General features: G+C 35.7%; 1 protein-coding gene across 2 annotated transcripts in view; it reads left to right on the forward strand.

Annotated features, from left to right (window-relative positions):
• The window catches only part of FBXW7 (F-box and WD repeat domain containing 7), a 219,574-nt gene that overhangs the window by 140,208 nt on the left and 55,772 nt on the right, over positions 1-23,594 (forward strand). The window contains exon 1 of one of the 2 annotated variants that reach the window (XM_052654429.1): positions 14,646-14,945. The exons of the other annotated variant lie outside the window; for it this stretch is intronic. Within the exon in view, the coding sequence (XP_052510389.1) occupies positions 14,799-14,945 (147 nt within the window). The 5' untranslated portion in view covers positions 14,646-14,798. Of the gene's footprint in view, positions 1-14,645; positions 14,946-23,594 lie in introns of those variants that run through there. 2 annotated transcript variants of the gene reach the window in all.

Raw genomic sequence — 23,594 nt, forward strand, 5'->3', positions numbered from 1 at the left:
TGAACTGTGAAATTCCAGATGTTCAAGCTGGTATTGGAAAAGGCAGAGGAACCAGAGATCAAATTGCCAACATCTGCTGGATCATGGAAAAAGCAAGAGAGTTCCAGAAACATTTTATCTGCTTTATTGACTATGCCAAAGCCTTTGACTGTGTGGATCACAATAAACTGGAAAATTCTGAAAGAGATGGGAATACCAGATCACCTGACCTGCCTCTTGAGAAATCTGTGTGCAGGTCAGGAAGCAACAGTTAGAACTGGACATGGAACAACAGACTGGTTCCAAATAGGAAAAGGAGTACGTCAAGGCTGTATATTGTCACCCTGCTTAGTTAACTTCTATGCAGAGTACATCATGAGAAATGCTGGGCTGGAGGAAGCACAAGCTGGAATCAAGATTGCCGGGAGAAACATCAATAACCTCAGATATGCAGATGATACCACCCTTATGGCAGAAAGTGAAGAAGAACTAAAGAGCTTCTTGATGAAAGTGAAAGAGGAGAGTGAAAAAGTTGGCTTAAAGCTCAACATTCAGAAAACGAAGATCATGGCATCTGGTCCCATCACTTCATGGCAAATAGATGGTTTAAGAGTGACAGACTTTATTTTTTGGGCTCCAAAGTCACTGCAGATGGTAATTGCAGCCATGAAATAAAAAGACGCTTAATCCTTGGAAGGAAAGTTAGGACCAACCTAGACAGCATATTAAAAAGCAGAGACATTATTTTGCCAACAAAGGTCCGTCTAGTCGAGGCTGTCGTTTTTCCAGTAGTCATGTATGGGTGTGAGAGTTGGACTATAAAGAAAGCTGAGCGCCAAAGAATTGACACTTTTGAACTGTGGTGCTGAAGAAGACTTTTGAGAGTCCCTTGCACTGCAAGGAGATCCAACCAGTCAATCCTAAAGGAAGTCAGTCCTGAATGTTCATTGGAAGGACTGATGCTGAAGCTGACACTCCAATACTTCGGCCACGTGATGTGAAGAACTGACTCATTGGAAAAGAGCCTGATGTTGGGAAGGACTGAAGGTGGGAGGAGTAGGGGATGAAAGACGATGAGATGGTTGGATGGCATCACCAACTCAATGGACATGAGTTTGAGTCATCTCTGGGAGTTGGTGATGGACAGGGAGGCCTTGCGTGCTGCAGTCCATGTGGTCACAGAGTTGGACACAACTGAATGACTGAACTGAACTGTCACTATTAATTTCTATATTATATTTTGGAGCGAAAAATAAGAGTATTTTCTCTTCAGCTACTATTGATGCTTCCCTTTTTGTAATGGAAGATTAGTGTGAACTCTGAGAAAATATAGTGTTTGCCTCCTCATAGCTCCATTGGTAAAGAATCTGCCTGCAATGCAAGAGACCCCGGTTCGATTCCTGGGTCAGGAAGATCATCCGGAGAAGGGATAGACTACCCACTCCAGTATTCTCGGGCTTCCCTTGTGGCCTAGTTGGTAAAGAATCCGCCTGCAATGAGGGAGACCTGGGTTCGATCCCTGGGTTGGGGAGATCCCCTGGAGAAGGGAAAGGCTACCCACTCCAGTATTCTGGTCTGGAGAATTTTGGGGTCTATACAGTCCATGGGGTCACAAAGAGTCAGACACTGCTGAGTGACTTTCACACACACACCTAGAGGAGAGTCTGATCATGTGACAGAGAAGGAGCAACCATATAGTTCAAGTCTTCAAAGAACCTTATCTTTTTAGTTTCTCTTCCTTATATTTGTTAATGTCAAGTTATTTCCTCAAATTAGTTACTATAAACAAGTGGTAAAACTTTGATCTTTAGTTTTAAATTTTACTGAGGAGTTAGTCCTCTTGAATCCTCATGAACTTCTCAACTTAGTCACTGCTCTGATAGACAGTGTTCTCTGATAAAGTTATATTTTGTGTAATGTTTGCTGTTTTTTGGATCGCTACCATTTTTTGAAAATTACACTTAATGCTATATTTTAACAGGCTGACACTAGCTAGCCTCAGTGATTGAACACTGAGCTAGATTTCTGATCTTTTTCTCCGATTATGAAATTAGCTACATTTACAAAATAAATTATGCTAATATTTTAGTGACTGTTAATTGGTCAGTAGTGTTAAAAAAAAAAAACCACACAGATCAGTGTCTGGATACAGTGGGAAACCATCTCCTTCCTAGAGAATGAGAGATATTAGATTCTATTGATGGAATGAAGACATTAAAACTTTTTAACATGTATTTGGAGAAAACATTAGCTTATAGTTAAAATTTGGTTCAATTTAGCAATATTATTGAGCACCAAAAGAATTGCCCTTTTTCTTCTAAGATGTGCCACAATTTAACCCTAACTTTTAAGGGAGTAGGAGAGGAAGGCATGGGGGCCTATTGCTGCGGCAAATGCTTGCATCTGCTGTAAGAGCATTATGTTTCAAGAAGGGTGGTGGGGGTGGGACAAGTCCGGGCTTGAGGCTGTAGAGGTAAGATTACTCTGATTTTCTAAAAAGTCAGAAGGTTTGGGAAAATCAGGTTAGTATGATTACTAGAAATGTTTCTAGACTAACATTCAGTTGTCTTGTAACTAATTTCACTGCCAGTGCAGTGATTCCTTGACTACGCTGAAATGATTTTCTTCCAAAAATCATTTTAACCTCATTTCTCCCATCACAGTTTATAGAAGACACAAACTCGAGGCATAGGGGCCAGAAAGGTAATTTAAATGAATGAAATTAATGAAATAGACTAAGTATACTACCTGGGGAGCCAAAACATCTTTAAATAAAGGGGATGACTGAAACTTGGGATCCTAATATTGCCTATTTTCCAGTTTTTCAAGGTGCACTGTAATTCCAGATTTTTCAGTGATAATTTCTCAATTTTTTGTATGTTGGCATCCAAATCTTTCAGAAGCATTTCTGTGAGTTGGTTTGACCCATAGACTACCCATTTCCAGTGGACATGATATGTGGAAGAAGAGTGTGCTGTTAATCAGTCATTGCAAAATTAAAATAGTTTTCATCCATTAAGGACATTTTGAGTTGGCTGGAGCGGAAGAGCACTGTATAGAGAGCACAAGGTCTTAGCAGGAACCCAAGGACATTTTTAGGTAGTGAACTGCCCAATGAATTAGCCCTGTTTAAAAGAAATTGTATCCTAACTTTCACAAGGAATTTGATGTGGCATATATATAAGAACACATAAAATAATCAATAATTATTATTGATAATAATCATGACAATCAGAACCAGGGAAAATAGCGGAGTAGACTATAAAGACAAAGCTGTGAGAAGAGGTAAGGAGTGGGTTATGATGAGTTGGACTAAGGTGTTACAGGTTGGCCTTTGGGGTCACAAAGAGTCAGACACAACTGAGCAATTAAACTGAACTGAACTGGCCTCTCATAAGGACTAGTATTCCTTCAAGTGTGACCCATCAGAAACATCTGGAATGCTTACTGAAAGTGCAACTTGCTGGGTTACACTCCAGAACTACTTAACCAAGGAATATGTATTAACAAACTCCTACATGATTTTAATGTAGATTAAAGTTTGTGTAACCTTGGATGGTCTGTCTGCTTCCTTATGATAAAATTAAGAGGAGAAAGTGCTGAGTCCTCTCAAGGGAAAATAGGTCGGTCTCTCCCACACACACTCCCTTCCCTAATAATATATCAAAAGAATTACTCACATGGGGCTTCATGAGTGATTCAGTAGACAGTGCCCTCAATAGCATAACATCTATAACAAATGCATCAGTGCTTTTAAATACTGATAAGTAACGTGGTAAAGAATCCGCCTGCCAGTGCAGGGGATACAAAAGATGCAGGTTCAGTCCCTGGAGAAGGAAATGGCAACCCAGTCCAGTGTTTTTGCCTGGAAAATCCCATGGACAGAGGAGCCTGGTGGGCTGCAGTCCATGGGGCTGCAAAGAGTCAGACAGGACTCAGCAACTGAGCTCAAGATTGTGATCTCTGAAGTCAAGACTGTGAAGGTTTTAAATACTAGGTCTGTCATTTCATGGCACTTTGACCTTGGGCAAACTGTTAACCTCTCATACAGTTTTAAGGATGATAATAGTATCATAATACTGATAATAATAATAATTGTCAGTATTATTAAGAAGATTCAATGAGGTAATGTTTGTAAAGTACTTAGAAAGTAACTGGCAGATAATAAATCCTTAATGAAATGTTAAGTATTATATTTCATAAGATTTATTGTAATGTAAAAAGATTGTGCTAAGGCTAGCTTAACAGACTAGTACAGGCTAGAAAATACTATGCAAAGTATTTTTAGTTTCAAAGATATCAACTGTCTTAGGTGGGTTGAGACTATTCCACTAATTTTTGTCCAAGTTATTTTGACTTTTAGCATAGAATTCAGCTGTTTGATATTGTAAATTTTGTTAGTACTAACTGGAAAGTTGTTTTGCTCCCTGACAGGTATTTGTTTTCCTAATTTGGTTGTTAATGTTAAACCTGGAAGGGATTTGAAAGAAAACCCAAAAGTGCTTTTGGTAATCCTGGGGCTTTGAGTCCTCACATGAGGACTCGTTCTATTCAGTAATGCTAGTTCCTGAATTGAACAGCTGGAACTGGAATATATGCAAGAGAAAATTCTCTTTGGTACTTGTGTAGAAATTCTAGATTTACTGCTTGATACTATAGAATATATCTTTAGTTTTCATAGTTGAGATTATTATAAACAAACAAAAGCAGTCTTTACTAATGGAAGAATAATTTAAGTAAAAATGGTCTCTCCTTAGAATCTATTTTAGCGAACACAGTTTGTAAAGTGGTCTTTACTAATGGAAGAATAATTTAAGTAAAAATGGTCTCTCCTTAAACTCTGTTTTAGCAAACACATTTTGTAAAGTGATGGTGTAAGCTACTAGATGTGTCTGGTGTAGAACATAGACTCGATTCCTCCTAATAAGAATTATTGTCAGAGTAGCACTTTGCCTGTAAACTTTAACCTCTAATTATATGAAGTATAAATAGAAGAATGATGATTATATTTATAGGTCACCAGGGCTAAAAAATAATGTATAAGATTGGGCGGGATGGTTCCAGAAAAGGACATTTATTTCACTGACATGTACCACGTTGTTCTGTTCGGTGGTCTTTGCTAATGCTACTATTAAAGATAACTTCTGTGCTTTAGAATAACAGTTGCCTTTAGAAGATGCTGTACTTTCAAAGTGAAAAATGCTTTTCCCCCCTATGTTTCTGATTGGCCTTAAATGGCAATTTCTAGTTATTGAAATCAGATGCAAATGAAAAATGGACATACGAAGAGAATACTGGTGAATTTTAAGAACTAAGTGCCAAGAGTCATTCATTTGGTTAGCTATAGATGTTGGTTTTATATGTCAACATTATAAATTTAATTGTCAGGAATGAATTGTTTGTACTTTACCAATATACCACCATCTGTTTTAGGATCTAATGGGTGAAAAATTTAAATATGCTGAGGTGCATCTATAATGTTTATTACTTAAATTTTCAGTATTCTGGTTTATTTCTTATTTCTCTCTGTTAGCTTTTATAGAAAAGAAGATTAAAACATTTAGAATCATTATTCTATATCATTTAGAAATCAGTAATCTTATATTTAATCTTTATTATATTTTCATGTTTCCTTAGAAAAGAACAGAGATTGCAAATTATCTTATGTAGTGATTTTTTAAAACAAATTTAAATATGTTGCAAATACATGAAAATCTGTGAAGTTCACATAAAAATATTGATCCTTCACCTTCTTTTGCAAATGTAGACTGTCTGGCCTCACTGGGTTCAGGTGTTTACACGACAACAGTTAAAATACCTTTTAAGTGGACTTTCTGGTCCTTAAACCTGACCTATATCTCTCTTTTATTTTACCTGCACGCCTCTGTAGGCATTTGAATTTTGCTTAGAATGAAGACAAAGGCATGATTGTAGGAAACAGAAAAAGTGAGTGGATTTTTCCTTTCTTAGTCACATATCAAACTAGTTTGGATATAAATCCAAGTCAAAGTAATATGTAACTGCTGCTGCTAAGTCGCTTCAATCGTGTCTGACTCTGTGCGACCCTATAGATGGCAGCCCACCAGGCTCTCCCGTCCCTGGGATTCTCCAGGCAAGAACAGTGGAGTGGGTTGCCATTTCCTTCTCCAGTGCATGAAGTGAAAAGTGAAAGTGGAGTCGCTCAGTCGTGTCCGACTCGAAGTGACCCCACGGACTGCAGCCCACCAGGTTCCTCCATCCATGGGATTTTCCAGGCAAGAGTACTGGAATGGGTTGCCATTGCCTTTTCCAATATGTAATAGTTTGTCAAATTTATTATTATAATAACCAGAGACTTGCTAAACACCACATTTAAATGGGCATTATCAAGGTGGGAATTGATCACCAAAGTTTTTACCAATCTCCAAATACTTACTCATTTAAATTTTCATTCTAGCTCACGTGTTATCTTTTCCATTCTCATTAAATTTTGAAATAAAAGTTCTACTAGGATGACTATTAATCATGTTACAACAGTAAACCAGTGTTCTTGGAGCTCCTTGTTTGGTAAGATGTTTCAGTTATCTATTGCCATCTAACTGGCACCCCAAAGTTTTGCAAATAACAATTATTTTATTATTTCTCATTGTTTTTATAGGTTATGAATTTAGAAAGGGCTCAGTTGGGCATCGTCGATTTAGGGTTGAGGTCATATGGTAGCTGGGGATGAAATCCCAGGTGCTGGAACAGCTGGGGGCTAGCCAAGAGTCTTTTCCTCCTCATGTGGTCTCGGGACTTACCCAGATGCAGTCCTTTCACCTGGGTTAGTTTGGGCTGCTTCATGGTATGGTGCCTCAGGGCAGTCAGACTGCTTACAGCAGAGCTACCTAGTGAGTATTCCAGCAGGCGAGAGGAGTATGGAGTCTCCAGTTTACAGTTTATCCTAGGAAGTCACATTCTGTCTTAGTTGAAACAGACTCACTTCTCAATGGAAGGAGTGTCGCAGTACATTGTCAGAACAGATTGCAAAGATGGGGGCTGTTGCTGTGACCATCTTTGAGAAGCCTAGTGTGCTATGGAAGGTTATTTTTTTGCTCTTATAGTTTATGTTTTTCATTGGTACTTCATAAAAATCAGACTCACTAAAACAGATTTCATATGTAATATCTGTCTTTTGTATAATTCCTTAAAATATAGGCGAATGATACCTCACAGTCTTGTCATGATATTAAGTGAAAGAAATCATGGCCTACTAGGAAGGAACTCAAGTCAGTGTTTTATCCTTCCCTCACATCATTGTACCACTCTGAAGTAATACGTATATTTTTTTCTAGGCTCTGTAGCTGCAGACTTCCTTTAGATCTCCTGTTGATCTCAGAGTCTCCTAGCATCCCTAGTCTGGCCCCCTCCATCCTGAGAGCTTTCTGTGTCAGGCATGATCGTTACTATAGGGACTGAATTTTGGCGTTTTCTTTGCTTTTACTCTTTCTTGATAAACAGTGTTTTATTTATTGGGAAGAATGAAAACTTGAACTGTCAGTTTAGTTTAACTTCAGCTATAAAATTAAGGTTGATGTTTATCAGATGATGTATTTTGTTGACTATGTATTTTGACAGTGTAAAAGGGCTGATGGAATCAGCTGTCAACCCGTTCAAGATATTAAAATATTTTCTATACTCAAAGTAATTCTGCACTTAAATTTGAGGTGAATATTGATAAGTGAATATTTATAATGAATAAATTATTCACTGAATATTGTTAAATCTCAGATGCTGTAATAGTATATTACTGTAAATTGTATAATTGACGTCATGAAACTATGTTTACCTCACTCAAAATAACTGATTTTTACTTAAAATTGCATCAAAAATTCAACAGTGTAGGAAATGTAATTATCTCCCCCTCCTTACTATTTTAATTTCTTAAGTTGTTAACACTGTCAAATACCTTACATTTATTTTTCATAGGATAAATTCCTACAATGTGTTATCAATTTGGGGAACTTCTACATTATAGCTTAGTTTAATTTTTTTAAGGTATAGACAAAAAACCCCATATTACTTATGGTGCTTTAAAGGAGTATAGTATTACGTCCTTATGTATTACTCCGTGGTCCGTAGCGCTTTTCAGAGTTCTTACGAGAGAAGTAAATGGTTGATAAAATGTCTTTAGTTTAACTGAAAGATTAATGAAACTTTTATGCTTAAACTTGCTCACGAAAGTAAATTAAATTATGGACCTTAAAAAGCTGAAATTAAAGAAGTTTTTGTCTTCTTTCTTGTACTAAAGTTTTATTTTGTGAATCACAGAGAATTAAGTTGCTTTTAAATTACTCTATCATCACATGAAGTTTTTGCATGATTGAAATACCTGTAATTACTATGTCATTTTTGTCATTGTTGACTTAAAGGTGTAGCTATAATAATCATCTGCTAAATTCTTGGAGAGCAGCTGTGTAAGACCAGTTTTAACAGCTGGGGTAACCCAGCACAGACTATAAGAGTTAAACTTGATCTTGAGGCAAGTTATGTTATAGTCACTGAGAACTTCATACTAGACATTTCTGAAATACTTAATTCAACCCAATAGGTGGGTTTTTGTTTTATCACAATTATTTCTTTAAACATTTAATGAAAATAGTGAGGAAAAGTATCATCTTGATATTAATAACTAAAGTTCTAAGCCAAAATATGGGAACAAAATCCAAAGTCAGTTACTCATTTAAAAAAGTCAAATGCACTCTGAATGTCACTGTTTATGCCAGTTTTGTAAACATGAAATTAAGAGATGCTTGCTCCTTGGAAGGAAAACTGTGAGAAACCTAGATAGTGTATTAAAAAGCAGAATCATAATTTTGCTGACAAAGGTCAATATAGTCAAAGCTTTGGTTTTTCCAGTATTCGTGTATGGATGTGAGAGTTTGGACCTTAAAGAAGGCTGAGCACCAAAGAATTGACGCTTTTGAACTGTGGTGCTGAAGAAGACTTTTGAGAGTCCCTTGGACAGCAAGGAGATCAAGCCAGTCAATCCTAAAGGAAATCAACTCTGAATATTTGTTGGAAGAGCTGATGCTGAAGCTGAAGCTCCAGTACTTTGGCTTGGATGCCAAGAGCCAACTCATTTGAAAAGACCCTATCCTGGGAAAGACTGAAGGCAAAAGGTAGCAGAGGATAAGATGGTTACATAGCATCACTGACTCAGTGTACATGAATTTGAGCAAACTCTGGGAGACAGTGAAGGACAGAGGAGCCTGATGTTGCAGTCACAAAGTGTTGAACATGACATAGTGATTGAACAACAAGAACAACCTAAGGTTAGGAAAGACTAAAAAACAATGACATAGATACAGAGAGTAATCTGTCTCACTCTATATCCCAGAATAAATGAGCATGCTTTATAATACCATATTTTCATCTCAAAAGGATATTGATTCTGATTTATTCCACTTTCAGTTGAGTTTAGTCGCTCAGTCGTGTCTGACTCTTTGCGACCCCATGAATCGCAGCACGCCAGGCCTCCCTGTCCATCACCAACTCCCGGAGTTTACCCAAACTCATGTCCATCAAGTCGGTGATGCCATCCAGCCATCTCATCCTCTGTCGTCCCCTTCTCCTTCTGCTCCCAATCCCTCCCAGCATCAGGGTCTTTTCCAATGAGTCAACTCTTCTCATGAGGTGGCCAAAGTATTGGAATTTCAGCTTTAGCATCAGTCCTTCCAATGAACACCCAGGACTGATCTCCTTTAGGATGGACTGGTTAGATCTCCCTGCAGTCCAAGGGACTCTCAAGAGTCTTCTCCAACACCACAGTTCAAAAGCATCAATTCTTTGGTCCTCAGTGGTGGTATAATTTTTGGAATCTGAAAATTTTCTGTTTCTGTTAGTACAAAAGAGTAAGTCACTTGTTGCTTAAATTCACAGACGTAATAAATGATAGTTTCCCTGTCAAAAGTTTTTGCTATGAGACTTTGAAAACTTATGGTACAAAATTAGAAATACTTACAGGTTAATTTGTATCTTCCCAAGTGATTTGTTTTAGCTGATTCAAGAATAGTTTATGAAAAATAGAAAATCTTTAAGCTGCTCATATGCTGTGGACTTTGGTCTGGAGCAGTTAAATCACGGGCCTTCTGTATAATAATGTATGAAAGAAGCAGTCAGAATCCAGAATAAGCTGCTGTAAATCTTAATCATTGTTTTAAGAGAATTGGAGTGTATGGAACTGTAATACATTTTAGAAATGCCATATCATTGGTATTTTGTTACGTGTAGCATTTATATTTTAATGATCTGTGGCTAGTACAAATGTTTAGAAGAAAATCAGAGAGTGATAAGCAGGCAAAATATCTTGTATAGAGAATCTTCTCTTTATCACAGCTTCCCCAATATTGAGTTCTTTTTGGATGGATAGTGTTATCTGGAATCTTAAAATACTACAACACAACTACTAAGATGTTCCAGCTAAATTTTTAAATAAAATTTTGAAAGAGTTTAGGAAGTCTTCCTAGAAATTGTTGAGGATTGTGTTCTAAAACATTCTAGTCCAAAATTATCATAGCTGGATTTTGCATCTTTGCTTGCTTTCTTAGTGATTTTTAAGGTTGAAATGTAATCTGCAAAGCTCTTTTTCTTTTTATCCTAGTAGTAATGGCAGCTAGCAGTATTGAGCACTTACTAATGTAAAGCATTGTTCTGTGTCTCACTTACATTAACTGATGCAATCTTGATAACTGTCCTGTGAGGTAAGTTCTATATAGATGAAATTGAAGCACAGAGGCATTAATTTAAGGACATACCACTAACAAGTGATAGAACCCAGCTTTGAACTATGGCAGTTTGACTCCAGCATCAATATTTTGACTTACTTATTATACTTCTGTAATATTTGTTGATATCATTTTAAAAAGAGCTTGTCTGTTTTGAAAAATCCCAGTTTGGATAGGGGTTCATAATTAAGGTTATCTTTAATGTTTTTAAAAGCATAATTTAGACTAAAAATTTTTTTTCTTGAACACATGGAACTAGCTGCATTTTAAAATACTAGCCACTGGGGTTCTCCTACATGTTGTCTACAGTTTCCTTCATTGACTAGGGTTTTCATCTGTATTTGAAGATTTTGTATTTTGGTCATTTCCATGCTGATTTAGTGAAGAAGGAAATGGCAACCCACTACAGTATTCTTGCTGGAGAACCCCATGGACAGAGGAGCCTGGCGGATTACAGTCCATGGGGTCGCAGAGTCGGATACTACTGAGCACAGACACATGCTGATTTAGAACATTGCTTTACAACTTCTGTTAACTTGATTGCTCAGAAAAAAGATGAAACAGTAGTTTGGGAAGTAGTGCTCACTCTGCTCAGTCGCTAATATTGTCTCTTTCACAGAAGTACATTGTAGATGTGTAAGTGTTTGCTTGAGTTGCAATGCTCCATACTATCCAGTTGAGGGCAGCTACTTACTGATTTTAAAAATGAGTTGAATTAGAATGTCACCGCTTTGTGTTTACCAAAACTTGATATCTAGTGTAAAACACATTTAATATATAAAACTGCTTTAATGTTCATTTCTATTATTACCATAAATAATTTCTTAAAAATGGAAAACTAGTTTTACTTCATAATAATTTTGCCCTCTTAAAAGCAGTAAAATGAGCCCTGTTTATTTTAGTTTTAATTTCCCCAGTCCAAATTCTTTGCAATTCCAAATCTCCTCCCCTTTCCCTGCTTTAGGATCAGAATCCAAGAAGATTAGAGAAGTTCATATCATCCTTACGTTCAGGCTATCTACCTGTAAATGCATGTGATCACGAAGTTTTTAGATAGAAAAGGGAAAACTGATTTTCAGTATGATATCTTTATTAAGTGCAAGTTGAAATTGGAGTTCATCTGATTCATTTTTGTCTGCAAAACAGTTAAACTAGTGGAATGTAGTACACGCTTCTAATTTTTCTGGATTGAAATAACACCACAGTTTAAAGTATATCTTCTGTGTGGTTCCAAGAAATGAATTTTGAGGGGTTAATTAACTAACTGATTTCAGAGATATCACTAAGAGAGATTTTCTTTTTTTTTTTTAGAATAATGTCAGTCTGCATAAAGCTGTATGTAATATTAACAAAGTAGACACTGATAGTAACTTGGAGGAGGGCATTCTGTGTGAGCAGCTTCAACAAAGGGATTTATTTTCCTAATAAGGAGAAAAAAACACTATATGACTGAAGGTTTTTTTTTTTTAAATTATATTTGTGTTAAGAAATAAAGTGAGCACCAGATGAAATGCCGAGACTAGAGTGAGGCTAGAGACATTCATTCTGCAAGGTAGTAGATAGTTCAGTGGGGCCATAGACGTGTTTTTCTTAGATATCAGTCTCAGCTTTTTCTGCCATATCAACTTACAGTTTTCTAGTACCTTCTCTCCTATCCCTAGATCTCTGTTGGTTCCTCCCCCCCCCCCCCGTGATTATAGTAGTATTCTTAGTCATTTCCTTTTTTATTAAAACATTGCTTTTATTGTGATTAAGTACCTATAACATAAGGTTTACCATGTTTAAGTGTACGATTCACTGGCTTCACACACATTCACAGTGTCGTGCAGCCGTTCACACTGTCGTCTCCAGAATCTCTTTTATCTTTTCCAACAGAAATTCTGTACCCTTGGAACACTAGCTCCTCATTCCTCATATAAGTGGAGTCATACAATATTTTTCCTTTCTTGACTTACTTCACTTACCTTCAAAATTTACCTATGTTATGTCTGAGTTTTCTTGCTCTTTGGGCTGAATGATGTTCTTTGTATATGTGTGTGCCACTGTTTTCACCCGTTCATCCATCAGTGGCTCCTTAGGTTGTTTCCCCACCTCTCGGCTTTCGTGAATAATGCTGTTGTGAACATGGGTGTACAAATATCTGTGTGAGCCCTGGTTTTAGTTCTTTTGGGTGTATATCCAAAAGTGGAATTGCTGAATCACAGTAATTTTTTGAGGAATCTCTGTTTTCCACAGTAGCTTTGTCCATGTTACATTCCCACCAACCGCAGACAGGGTCCCAGTTTCTCCACATCATTGCTAAAACTTACTTTCTGTGTGTGTGTGTGTGTGTATAAGTAATAACCATGTTAATGGATGTTCAGTGTGGTTCAGGTTTTGGTTTGCATTTCCCTAATGATTAGTGATATTGAGCATCTTTACATGTGCTTAATGGTCTATATATTTATATATATATCTACTTGGATGAATGCAGTTGTTTACTTTTGTATAAGTAAAAATGTCACCTCTGCTAATGATTTTGCATTTTCAAGTATTAATTCATTTTAAATTGTGATGTCAGAGAAGGGTGTACTTTAAGAAAATAGCATATGGCTGGACTAGGGGTATTTTTTGTGTGTGCATTGCCTTCCCAGCAACCCACTTGGTAATATTTAGTAAGATAGGTCTCTCCAGAATCAAAGAAGAAATCACCCATTTCTGACACTTCTCTTTTCTAATTCTCTCCATATCACATTCTAAAAATTTATAAATACAGTTAGAAAGAGCGAGAAGTGAGATGACTGGCTTTTGGAAGAAGAAAATAGAATGGAAGGAGAGAACAAGCTAAGTGGCTGAGCACTGTGAATGGTTACTTCACATCTGTTATCTACCATCTATTTCAAAACTACTACCCATTCTCACACTAAGATTTTTAAAAATCTTCATCACGTTCTAGTTTGTGGGCTTGCATATGAAATATAGCATAAAGATTAACGTGGCATAAGTGGTTAATTTAGGAAACTATTTGAGATAATGCTAGAAAGATGAGTTTGGGGCCACTTGGAGGAGAGTTTTCATCTCCAAACTCTATCTTAGGCATTGGGGAACCATTCAGAGTTCTTGAGAAGTGGCTTGTATAGCACATTCCATCTCCATGTTTTAGAAAGATATATCTGACTGGTATATCAGAGAAATTAGGCCCTAAGGATTTGTGATGAGCTGGTTAGTAATTATTCGTTTTACTTTAATTACATCACAGGTTATATTTATAAGTATTTGGGTTTTAAAATATATTTAATCAGTCACGGGACTGTTATACTTTCAAGTGGAATTGCTAAGTATTTCAGAATTACAGAGATTGAACTGAAATTTGCAAACTGTCACCTGTTAAGACTAACCTGAAGTGTTTATTATTAACTATCCAGAACTAGAGTCGATTTAATGTCTTAGTGAGTATGAGGTAAAGAGTGGTACGTATAGAAGAGGAAAAGAGCTTACTAAAGACAAACACTTGAAGATACAGTGCTCATTTTGAATTTAGCTAAGATAGGACAAATGTATGTTTATAGTGTTTGAGCATGCATAAATACTGCCCTTAAATTTGAAGCACAGTTCAAAACACTCCTAAAATAATAATGTTGATATTTGCTTAAGAAAGGCAATAAATATTCAAAAGAAAATACAGTGATTAACTTTTGGATTTTTATAGGGAAAAGTTCACTTTCACTTTCTAGGGAGTATACCTAGGTTAGTCACTGGAGAAGTTTTCAAAGGGACCCTGTGGCACAGCCCTGCTCTGGTTGTCTTACTGACTTTGTAAGGGAGGTTCACCAGCTGTTTGACTGGCAGGAGCAGGAGCTTTCACTTCAGTAGTTTATAATTCCTGGCTATTCTAGGATAGTTTGCACTTCACCAAGCCTCAGACAGGTCAGGACATTCGGTAGGAGAAGGTTGAAAGACAAAAGCAGCAGGCCTTGGGTTCTCAGCCTTTTTTTTTTTAATTAGAAAGTTGTATTTTAATTTGGTGCTTAGAGTTTTTAGTAATGTGCCTGTATTACATGTAGAGAGTATTCATCAGCCAAGAGGAGTTTTAAAATGTCAAAACCGGGGAAGGCTACTCTAAACCATGGCTTGGTTCCTGTTGATCTTAAAAGTGCAAAAGAGCCTCTACCACATCAAACCGTGATGAAGATATTTAGCATTAGCATCATTGCCCAAGGCCTCCCGTTTTGTCGAAGACGGGTAAGTCTTACACATTTTAAAAACAGGAATATTTATTGAAATGAACTACTTCTGCCTCTTTTGGTGAAAACATGCTTCAAATTTCAATTGATATTTACAACTAAAACTATCGGAGCATTATGTTGCCCCTGAGAACTTCTGTAAGTGACAGTTTTAGTAACATGATAGAGAGTCTTGAGGGCAAGGTTACCTAATTTACCTTTTTGTCTCTCTCATTAATTTTTATGGTATTAGAATTCTTTAAACTTACTTAAACTTGGTAAACTTAAAAACCATGTTTTGAAATATGTTGGCAAATACTGAAAACCCAAATTTGTTGTTTTTATTTTGTGGGAAAAGTAAAGAGCTGGTGGGACTGTCCTTTAACATGGGAATTACAGTATCTAGCTCTTATAAAGAGTTTATCTGGCACTTGAAGCTGGATTATTTTTAAATCACTATTTTTTAAATTAAACAACCTCATAGAGACATTACTTTTTGCTGTTATGTAAAATAAAACTAGTGTGCTGTTGTGTGGCAGTTACGATGTAGTTTATATATAGACAATCCTGAAGTAACGAACATTTTGTAGAATTTGTACTAATCTATAATCAGGTTATGATTTTCTGTATGTTCTTCAGGATAACATTCTCCTCCCTGCCACGTTTTGACCCTGTTAATATTAATGGTTTTGTTGTATTTTTCCAGTTACTTCATATTGTCATTTTGAATTAACTAGAGTAATATATTTTTAGATCTAGTATATGTTTAGGATCCTGAACACATTAAACCAAAAAATACCTGTCAGAGATGCACATATCCATACTGCTCGTGTTTTAGTCCTTTTTAACCCTCTCCTCTTTTCTTTTAACTGAAAGACAAATATTCTGTTAAACAAATAGGTTAACTTATAATACCTGAAAAATATTTTTCCTCTTTATTTGCTGGGACTTAAATAGCCTTTGTAAAAATACGTTTTCTAATTACTTTAGTTTTTGAACTGTTTCTACTTCTACTCCAAATAAGTGGTAGCCATGTTGAAAAGCATTTTAAGTAGGTTTTAAATGTAACACAAATTAAACATTGAATATAAAATATAAATCCCTCTGTCACCTCATTTTCTTCTTTACTGTGTTTTCAGAAAGTGTTTCTTTTTTTCTTTAAATCTTTTCTTTCGCTTTGTCACTTTTATAACTTCTGAATGAGGTCACTGCTCTGATTTAAGCATTTACACAGAGCATTTTCTAGTAGCCTCTTTAAGGTCATTAATAAATTATTATTTTAATACTTCTGTAAAAAAATATCAATACAAGTAAACCGTCAAATTGAGGAAAATAAACTGGAATTTTTTGATTGAGGGGTTAAGATATTGACAATCAATGCAGTTTTTTTCTTGTTGAATATTTCTAATAAACTTAAGTACACTGTGTGACACATTACTTCATGATGTCACACTGCGTGTTTTCTGTCTTCATCTTCTTTACATGAAACTTAAAAGAATCAGGAGCAGATTCTATTAGGAAAATTTAATAGACACCGTGAAGGTTTTCCTCGAGGGTTTCCTAGGGTCGCTATTCAGATTGACTTTTCTAGGTTACTGTTGACGTTAAATTATAGCCTGGCATTTGTAATTACAGGAGAGTACTATATCTGAAAAGTAGAATTCAAACTAGAACATCATGCTAATTTAGGGGAAGATAGTTAGAAAACAGAATTAACACACTCATTTTCAGACTGCCTGTCAATAATTTACTATTGCATAACTCATTGACTCTGACTACTAGAAATGTTAGAGGGCCAGTGTAATTATATCCCCATCCCCTCCTTTTTGCAACTGGTTAATTTAAGTAGCTTTGATTCACATGTTCTTTGTTGTTTAACTTACTTATTTTCCCTTAGTAATGTTAATGATAGACACTTTAAATGTATATTTTATCAAAGATCTTGAAAAGACTGCTGGTGTGATATGTAATTAATCATATTTTGTATCTAACATCCAGTATATCTTTCATTAGATGTGTTTAGCCTCTTTTAATCAAATTATTATACACTGACCACATGTGTATAGACTTCTCTGTTTTGTAGGCCATTTTTTTTCTGCTAAGTAGTGAGCTAATACTGTGTGACCTCTTAAAAGACTGTGTAGGTTTGACTTGTTAAAAGTTGAAAAATAATGTTATTGCCCCTCCATTCATCATAGGTATTGATCTATTGAATGTTTGCACAATAAAATAACTTTTTAAATTGTGAAAAATTCTTTGGAATAGTTTTCATAACTACAACTTCAATTTATAGCTCTTGAAATGCTTTCACAGAATTAATTTACTCCATCATTAAGTACTATCAGTACTACTAGTCTAATTTATTAATTATGTAAATGATTTTGGTTTCTAAACTAAATGATCATCCTTTAAAGGGAGAGAAAATTTACAGGAAAAACTGAGTTTATAAAATCACTGGAAAATTGTTTTATTTTTCTTTGAAATTGAAATGCCTATATGGTAATACTGTATTTTCAAATCCTAAGATACATTATTTTTCTACATTTTAAACATATATGAAATTAGGATATGTCTTGTTGGAATTTCATAGCTTATCTGGCACCATTTTTTGCTTTCTGATGATAAGAGAAATAATAATATCTTGCAATTAATAATAGTATGTTGAAAGAAAATTCACTTTAAGGCTTAAATCTTGAACTGCTTTTGTTTTTGTTCGGAGACTTTTACGCATTTACAGTATTCTCATAAGGTTATTCTTCAGTGTTACTTTTTGGTAGAAATTTCTAAGTGACGTGAAATTCATGGTTTATATCCAGGCTTTAAAAGATACCTGGTTGACTGTTGATTTATAGAAAAATATGTTTTTAGAGTGCATTTATGTTCTTGCATTTGAACCACATACCAGTTGTGTAGCATAAGCAGCAGCAGCAGAGCTGAGTAAGAGAATGGGGTGAAACTGCTGGTGGAAGCTGTAGGGAGGTGAGGGGGAGGCAGTATGGTGTGGAACTTGTTCCCCTGAAGCCCAGGAGCTCAGGCAACGATGAAATATATGACTAGTTTTCTGATAGTTGAAAATAATTTTGTAGTGGTTATATTCTATACCAAGTTCTGTTTAAAGTACCATGTCCATGTTTAAAAATAAACACTTTGCTTTAAAATGAAAATGGAGATAAAATTAAAATAGAATATTTGTGTCATTTGAGAAAATATTTGAGTTAATATCACTCCTGTGTATTGTTATCATTGAGTACGTGCATGCTCAGTCGCTTCAGTCGTATCTGACTCTTTGTGACCCTATGGACTGTAACCCAACAGCTCCTCTGTCCTTGGGATTCTCCAGGCAAGAGTACTGGAGTGGGTTGCCATGCCCTCCTCCAGGGGACTTTTCTGACCCAGGAATCAAACCTGTGTCTCCTGCATTGCAGGCAGATTTTTTAGCATTAGTTTAAGTCAAGGGTCCACAAGGGTCCTTTTTCTGCAGAGGGCCAGCAACTATTTTGGGCTTTGCGGACCAAATAGTCACTGTAGAACTACTGAGCTCTGCCATCGTTTGAAAGTAGCTGTAGACAGTACTTAAAGGAGTGGCTGAATGGACATGATTGTGTTTTAATAAAACTTTATTCATGAAACAGTGACGTAGGTTTTTAGGATTACAATACTACCATAGTAAATCTTGTGCATACATCTTTTTGTTTGAATATAAGTTTCAGTTAACAGTAAAGTTTTAGAAAGGTTGTTAGAGCCATAAACCTTTTCATTCCTTTAGAAATCCTGATTCTCTCTTCTAATTCTTTTGTAGCTATGTAGAGAAAAATGTTTATGTGCCTAATCACTAGAATTTTTTCATCCTACTTGTTAATTTACCTTCTCAAGATACAGTTGTTGGTTAATCGCTAAGTTGTGTCTGAATTTTTTGCGATCCCATGGACTATAGCCCGCAAGGCTCCTCTGTCAGTGGGATTTCCCAGGCAAGAATACTGGAGAGGTTGCCATTTCCTTCTCTAGGGGAACTTCCCAACCCAGGGATCAGACTGCATCTCTTATGTTGGCAGGAGGATTCATTACCACTGAACCCCAGGAAAGCCTTGCTATCATTGTGAAAGAATCTACTAAATACACTGCGTTCTCCAGCTATTTTATGTATTTTAATTAACTTTTAAATGTTTGTTAATGTTGTAAGTTAGGTATTAGCTCCACTTGGTGTACTTGAAAGCCAAGGCTCAAACAACTTACCTCTCCCCAATTTTCTTGATAAATAGTAACGCTGGTGTTTAACCTCAGGACTCTCCAGTGCCACAGGTAGTAGCTATTCTCTTTCTACTATATTTTTTAACCTTCTTTTTAAAATGAACTTAAACTTTTTTCAACCACTTTATATTTTGAAGGGTAAGCCTGGGAACCTATCAATGTTGACATTGTTTCTTTGACAAAATTCATTCAAAGCTTCAAATAATTGACCTGAAGATAACTTTGGTAGCATATTATATTTATACATTGAGTATTTTTTGTGTACTCTCTTTTTAAAATGTTTCATTTGTAAAGTTATCCCACAGATGATGCAATGATCCTAGTCATAAAAACTAGAAATATTCAAACAGTATATATGTTTATTGCCTTTCTATAAGCTGAGGGGTGGTACCAAAGAAAAAGTTTTTCATAACCCTTGTTAAAATCAAGACAGACGTTCAGGAGGACTGTCATGGTACCTGTAGGGACTGTTACTAGTCTGTGCATGCTAAGTTGCTTCAGTCATGTCCGACTATGTGCAATCCTATGGACTATAGCCTGACAGGCTCCTCTGTCCATGGGATTCTCCAGGCAAGAATACTGGAGTGGGTTCCCATGGCCTTCTCCAGGGTATCTTCCCAACCCAGGGACTGAACCCACATCTCTTTACATCTCCTGCATGGCAGGCAGATTCTTTACTACTAGTGCCACCTGGGAAGGGACTTCTATTAGGGAGCCTTGCAATAGGGAAGGCAGATTGGGCTCAACTCTTAAAAGTATGAATTTACAGCCATAAAGCAGGTTACGAGGTCAGATGGTAGATAATTACTAAGAAGTATCGGGGCTAACAGGATGACACTGGTTAAATGAACTAATCAAGGTGATCAAACATCACCTGGGGGATGGGAGACTGGCAAAGCCAGCAGATATGGAGGGGAGGTTCAGGTCCCGAGTGTGATCAATATCAAGGGTGGGGAATTCTGGTTAATATGGTTTAGCAGGATTCTTGCTAAAATTTGGTTCTTGAGAACATGCCCAAGGGCAGGGCCTAGTTGAAAAAGAGCTCAAAGGAGCCTGATTAGAGTTTGGTTAAGGAGAAAGCCTTTGTCATACTGCCGGGTCTGTTTGGTAGGCAACCAGTCAGAACAGTGTGTCTGACAGATTAACCATCTTCAAACTGCAGTGCAGTTCCAGTCTCACCAGTTTGTTCAACTAATACTTTTGACTGTGATAACAAAAATTTAAAATAACATTATACCTCTCTCGGATTCAAGTTTTTTTCTTCATTGTTGAATTATTGATACTAATTTTTAAGAATATGCTGTATTCAAAATTTTATTCTCATTCAGGCATAATCTATTTTGTTGTTTTGTATGTATAATCTTCAGTTAGTTCAAGCTATCTATAATTTTTTAGGCTCCTTTAATAGACTTTTCAGCAAATATCTGCCAGTTTTATCAGACAGTTGTATTGCCTTTGTTTCAGAAAACAACCTCTCTAATTTACTCTACAGTATAATTTTCACTTGTATGAAGATTTTGTAAGCCATTATAAGTTCTGTTGTTCAAGCAAACTTGTGAAGTACTACTACCTTCCTGAGTAGTTTGATAATCCCCTAAATCCTCTGAGTTGAGTGATGATATAGAGAATTTTTATTTTCGTGCAATAGTTAATATCTTCTACTTCTCTTTATAAAAATTAGATATGCTCAGTATGTAAAATACAGAAGTGTTTCTTCACATTTTCCCGAGTTATCAGTAATTCCACTGCTCACAAATAGCCACAATAAAAATTATAAGGAAATAATTTTTTAATTGATACTTTAATTCATTTTTAATATATCGCTGGTAGTTCCCCATGGCTGTAGTTATTCAAAAGTGTATTATAATCTGTCAAGTGGATGTGTCATCATTTCCCTACTGTTGCTAATTTGGTCAGTGACCTGCTTTGAACTTTTTTATATATAAATCTTTAATGTCCCTATACACCTTTTTCTGGAAGTAGAATTATTGGGTCAAGGAATATGAATTTTTTTTAGATTCTTGATAAATACTGCTAAATTGTTTTCCAGAAAGACTGTATCAAATCAAAACCAACATGAGGGACTTCCAATGTTATTTAACAAGAGAAAGAGATCATATTTTAAGCAAATTTATTTCTAGTATGACCAAGTTTTATGGATTTTACCTACTTGATAATATATTTCAGTGTTTATTGTTCTAAGTTTTCTATCAAAGGAATGTTTTTTCATTTTGAGAAAATAATTATATGTGTTTATACTTAAAACTTCAATAGGAAAATATACAAGTAGAACAAGAAATTATTTGTTGCTAATGTGATTTTTAAAACTTCTTTTTTGAAAATAATATTTGCCATTGACCTGTCATGTATATTATTGTTAGCTATAATTTTCTTCTACTCTTCCCATAGTTTTAAAGCTATCATCTTTTTTTATCTGCACAGATGATCCATATGTGTAGTTTTATAATTTATCATTGATTTATATATTTTTACTGTCTTATGGTTATCTCAGTTTTTGTCATCTTAGTTTATACATTTATATTTCTGAGTTTTAGTGTGATATTTGTACAGTTTAAATGACAGCCTCTCCCAAAGTATATTGCTATTAATAATCTCTACTACAGGAGTACTTTTCATGCTAGCAAACGCAGCTGCCAGAAATACTTGCTTGTTTCTTAAAGCACTACAACTTAGTCTTACATTTCTGACATAGCTTTGCCTTTTGCCCCAATCCAGGTTTACCTTTTATTTTTATTTTTTAATTCTAGTCTAGCTATGATTAATTCTTTCTAAAAGTAGTTGTAGCAAATCAGAAAATCCCATCTGCTCTTCTAAAATGTCTTGATGCCTGAAAGAGATTTCACGAGACTCCACATTTGTTTCATGGAACTCTTAGTCAAGAGGAAATAGTTGGATATTTCCTTAACCGTCAGAAATAATGAAGCCTTTAAAAAGCCAGCATCATGTTGCCCTCCCCCATACTAGTCTGTTCTGTATCTGCAAGTTACATTTGTGCCACCTTCTCCAAATCCTTTCCATGACCTCGCAGTCAAGCTTCTCTCTCGATGGAACGTTCCTCCTGGCACTGATGGCTCCCACTGTTGTCCTCATCCGTGAGTGGGGCATACTGTAGCTGTGGCCATTACCTTCGGCTCTTAGACTTACATGTGCTGTCTAGTGGGGTTATTTGACAGCTTCATTTAGTTATCTTGTCTCCTCACTTGAGGCTATAAACTCTTAGACTTCAGAAATTATCTTTAGTATCTTTTTATGTATGACCAATTTGTTGAAGTTTTTGTTAAGTCTAGAAAATTCTTTAAGGAGTTTTGATACTGTTAGAATATGACATGTTTTTGTTTACTAAATACTTTCAAATGACTGTGCAGCTGTGATTTTGAATATTTCATTTTCTAAATATAACTAAACTCAGATACAGTTTGATGCTTAATCTTAAAAGTAATTACTACTTAGCAGTTTTGAAAATGAAGAAGAAACAAACATAGGGTATACTCATTTAGATGGCACTTATGAGAGTCTGCCATAGCCAAAAAAGTCAGAAAATATGAAACCTGTTAGAAAACTTTAGAAAGAAAGAAAAACAGAGTGGTGCTGTGAGCAAGTTTGGAGAGTGATTTTAATAGATTCTCTGATTTTTTTTTTAAGTGTATAAACTAAAATGGAGCTTTCTAAAGTTTTTTTCCACACATGTATTCCATTGGAACTTGGGGAAAAACTGGCATTTTCAGATCATCTGATATCTTTTATTGTCACTTTATTTTATCAACAAAGGAATTAACTGGTTACCACATATCAGGGGATTTTGTTTTAAATCCTCAGTTTCTTAACAATGTTTCCTATATCGTGCAAAAGATGAGTAAGCAGAATATAAACTGTAAATTTTCTTGTGGTCTTATTTTTTTGTATTGTGCAAGGCAGTAGCTGTAAATAAAAAGATGATTCTTCCCTTCTTCCTGTGGATATACAAAAATGAAAATCACAGTTCCTTTGAGCGTTTTATAGTTAGTGGTTAAACCATAAATAAACCCTTATAGTACAAAAGGGTAGTTGCTTAAATGGACTCCTATGCCAAACACTGCAGGAGCATGAGAGGGCCACCTTAGTCTCAATGCAGATGGCGCAGGAAAGGCTTCACAGCACCTTTAAAATGGGAAGGGTGGTGCTTGCTAAGCAGATGATCAGAGAAGTTGTGGACAGAAGAAATTTGTGTTATTGCTTGGTCTCACATATCGGGTTTTTTTCACTTTAATTATACTGCTGCAAATTATTCACTTATTTCTGGATATGAGATTTATTAACAGTAATAACAGTCCCAAAATGTGTATTAACTTAGAAGAAGGTTGGAAACTTTTTAGAATCTGTAGACATAAGAGTGAATTAGATGGACAATGGCCATGCCCTG

The sequence above is a fragment of the Budorcas taxicolor genome, chromosome 17 (genome assembly GCF_023091745.1).
Source record: "Budorcas taxicolor isolate Tak-1 chromosome 17, Takin1.1, whole genome shotgun sequence".
NCBI classification, from domain to species: domain Eukaryota; kingdom Metazoa; phylum Chordata; class Mammalia; order Artiodactyla; family Bovidae; genus Budorcas; species Budorcas taxicolor.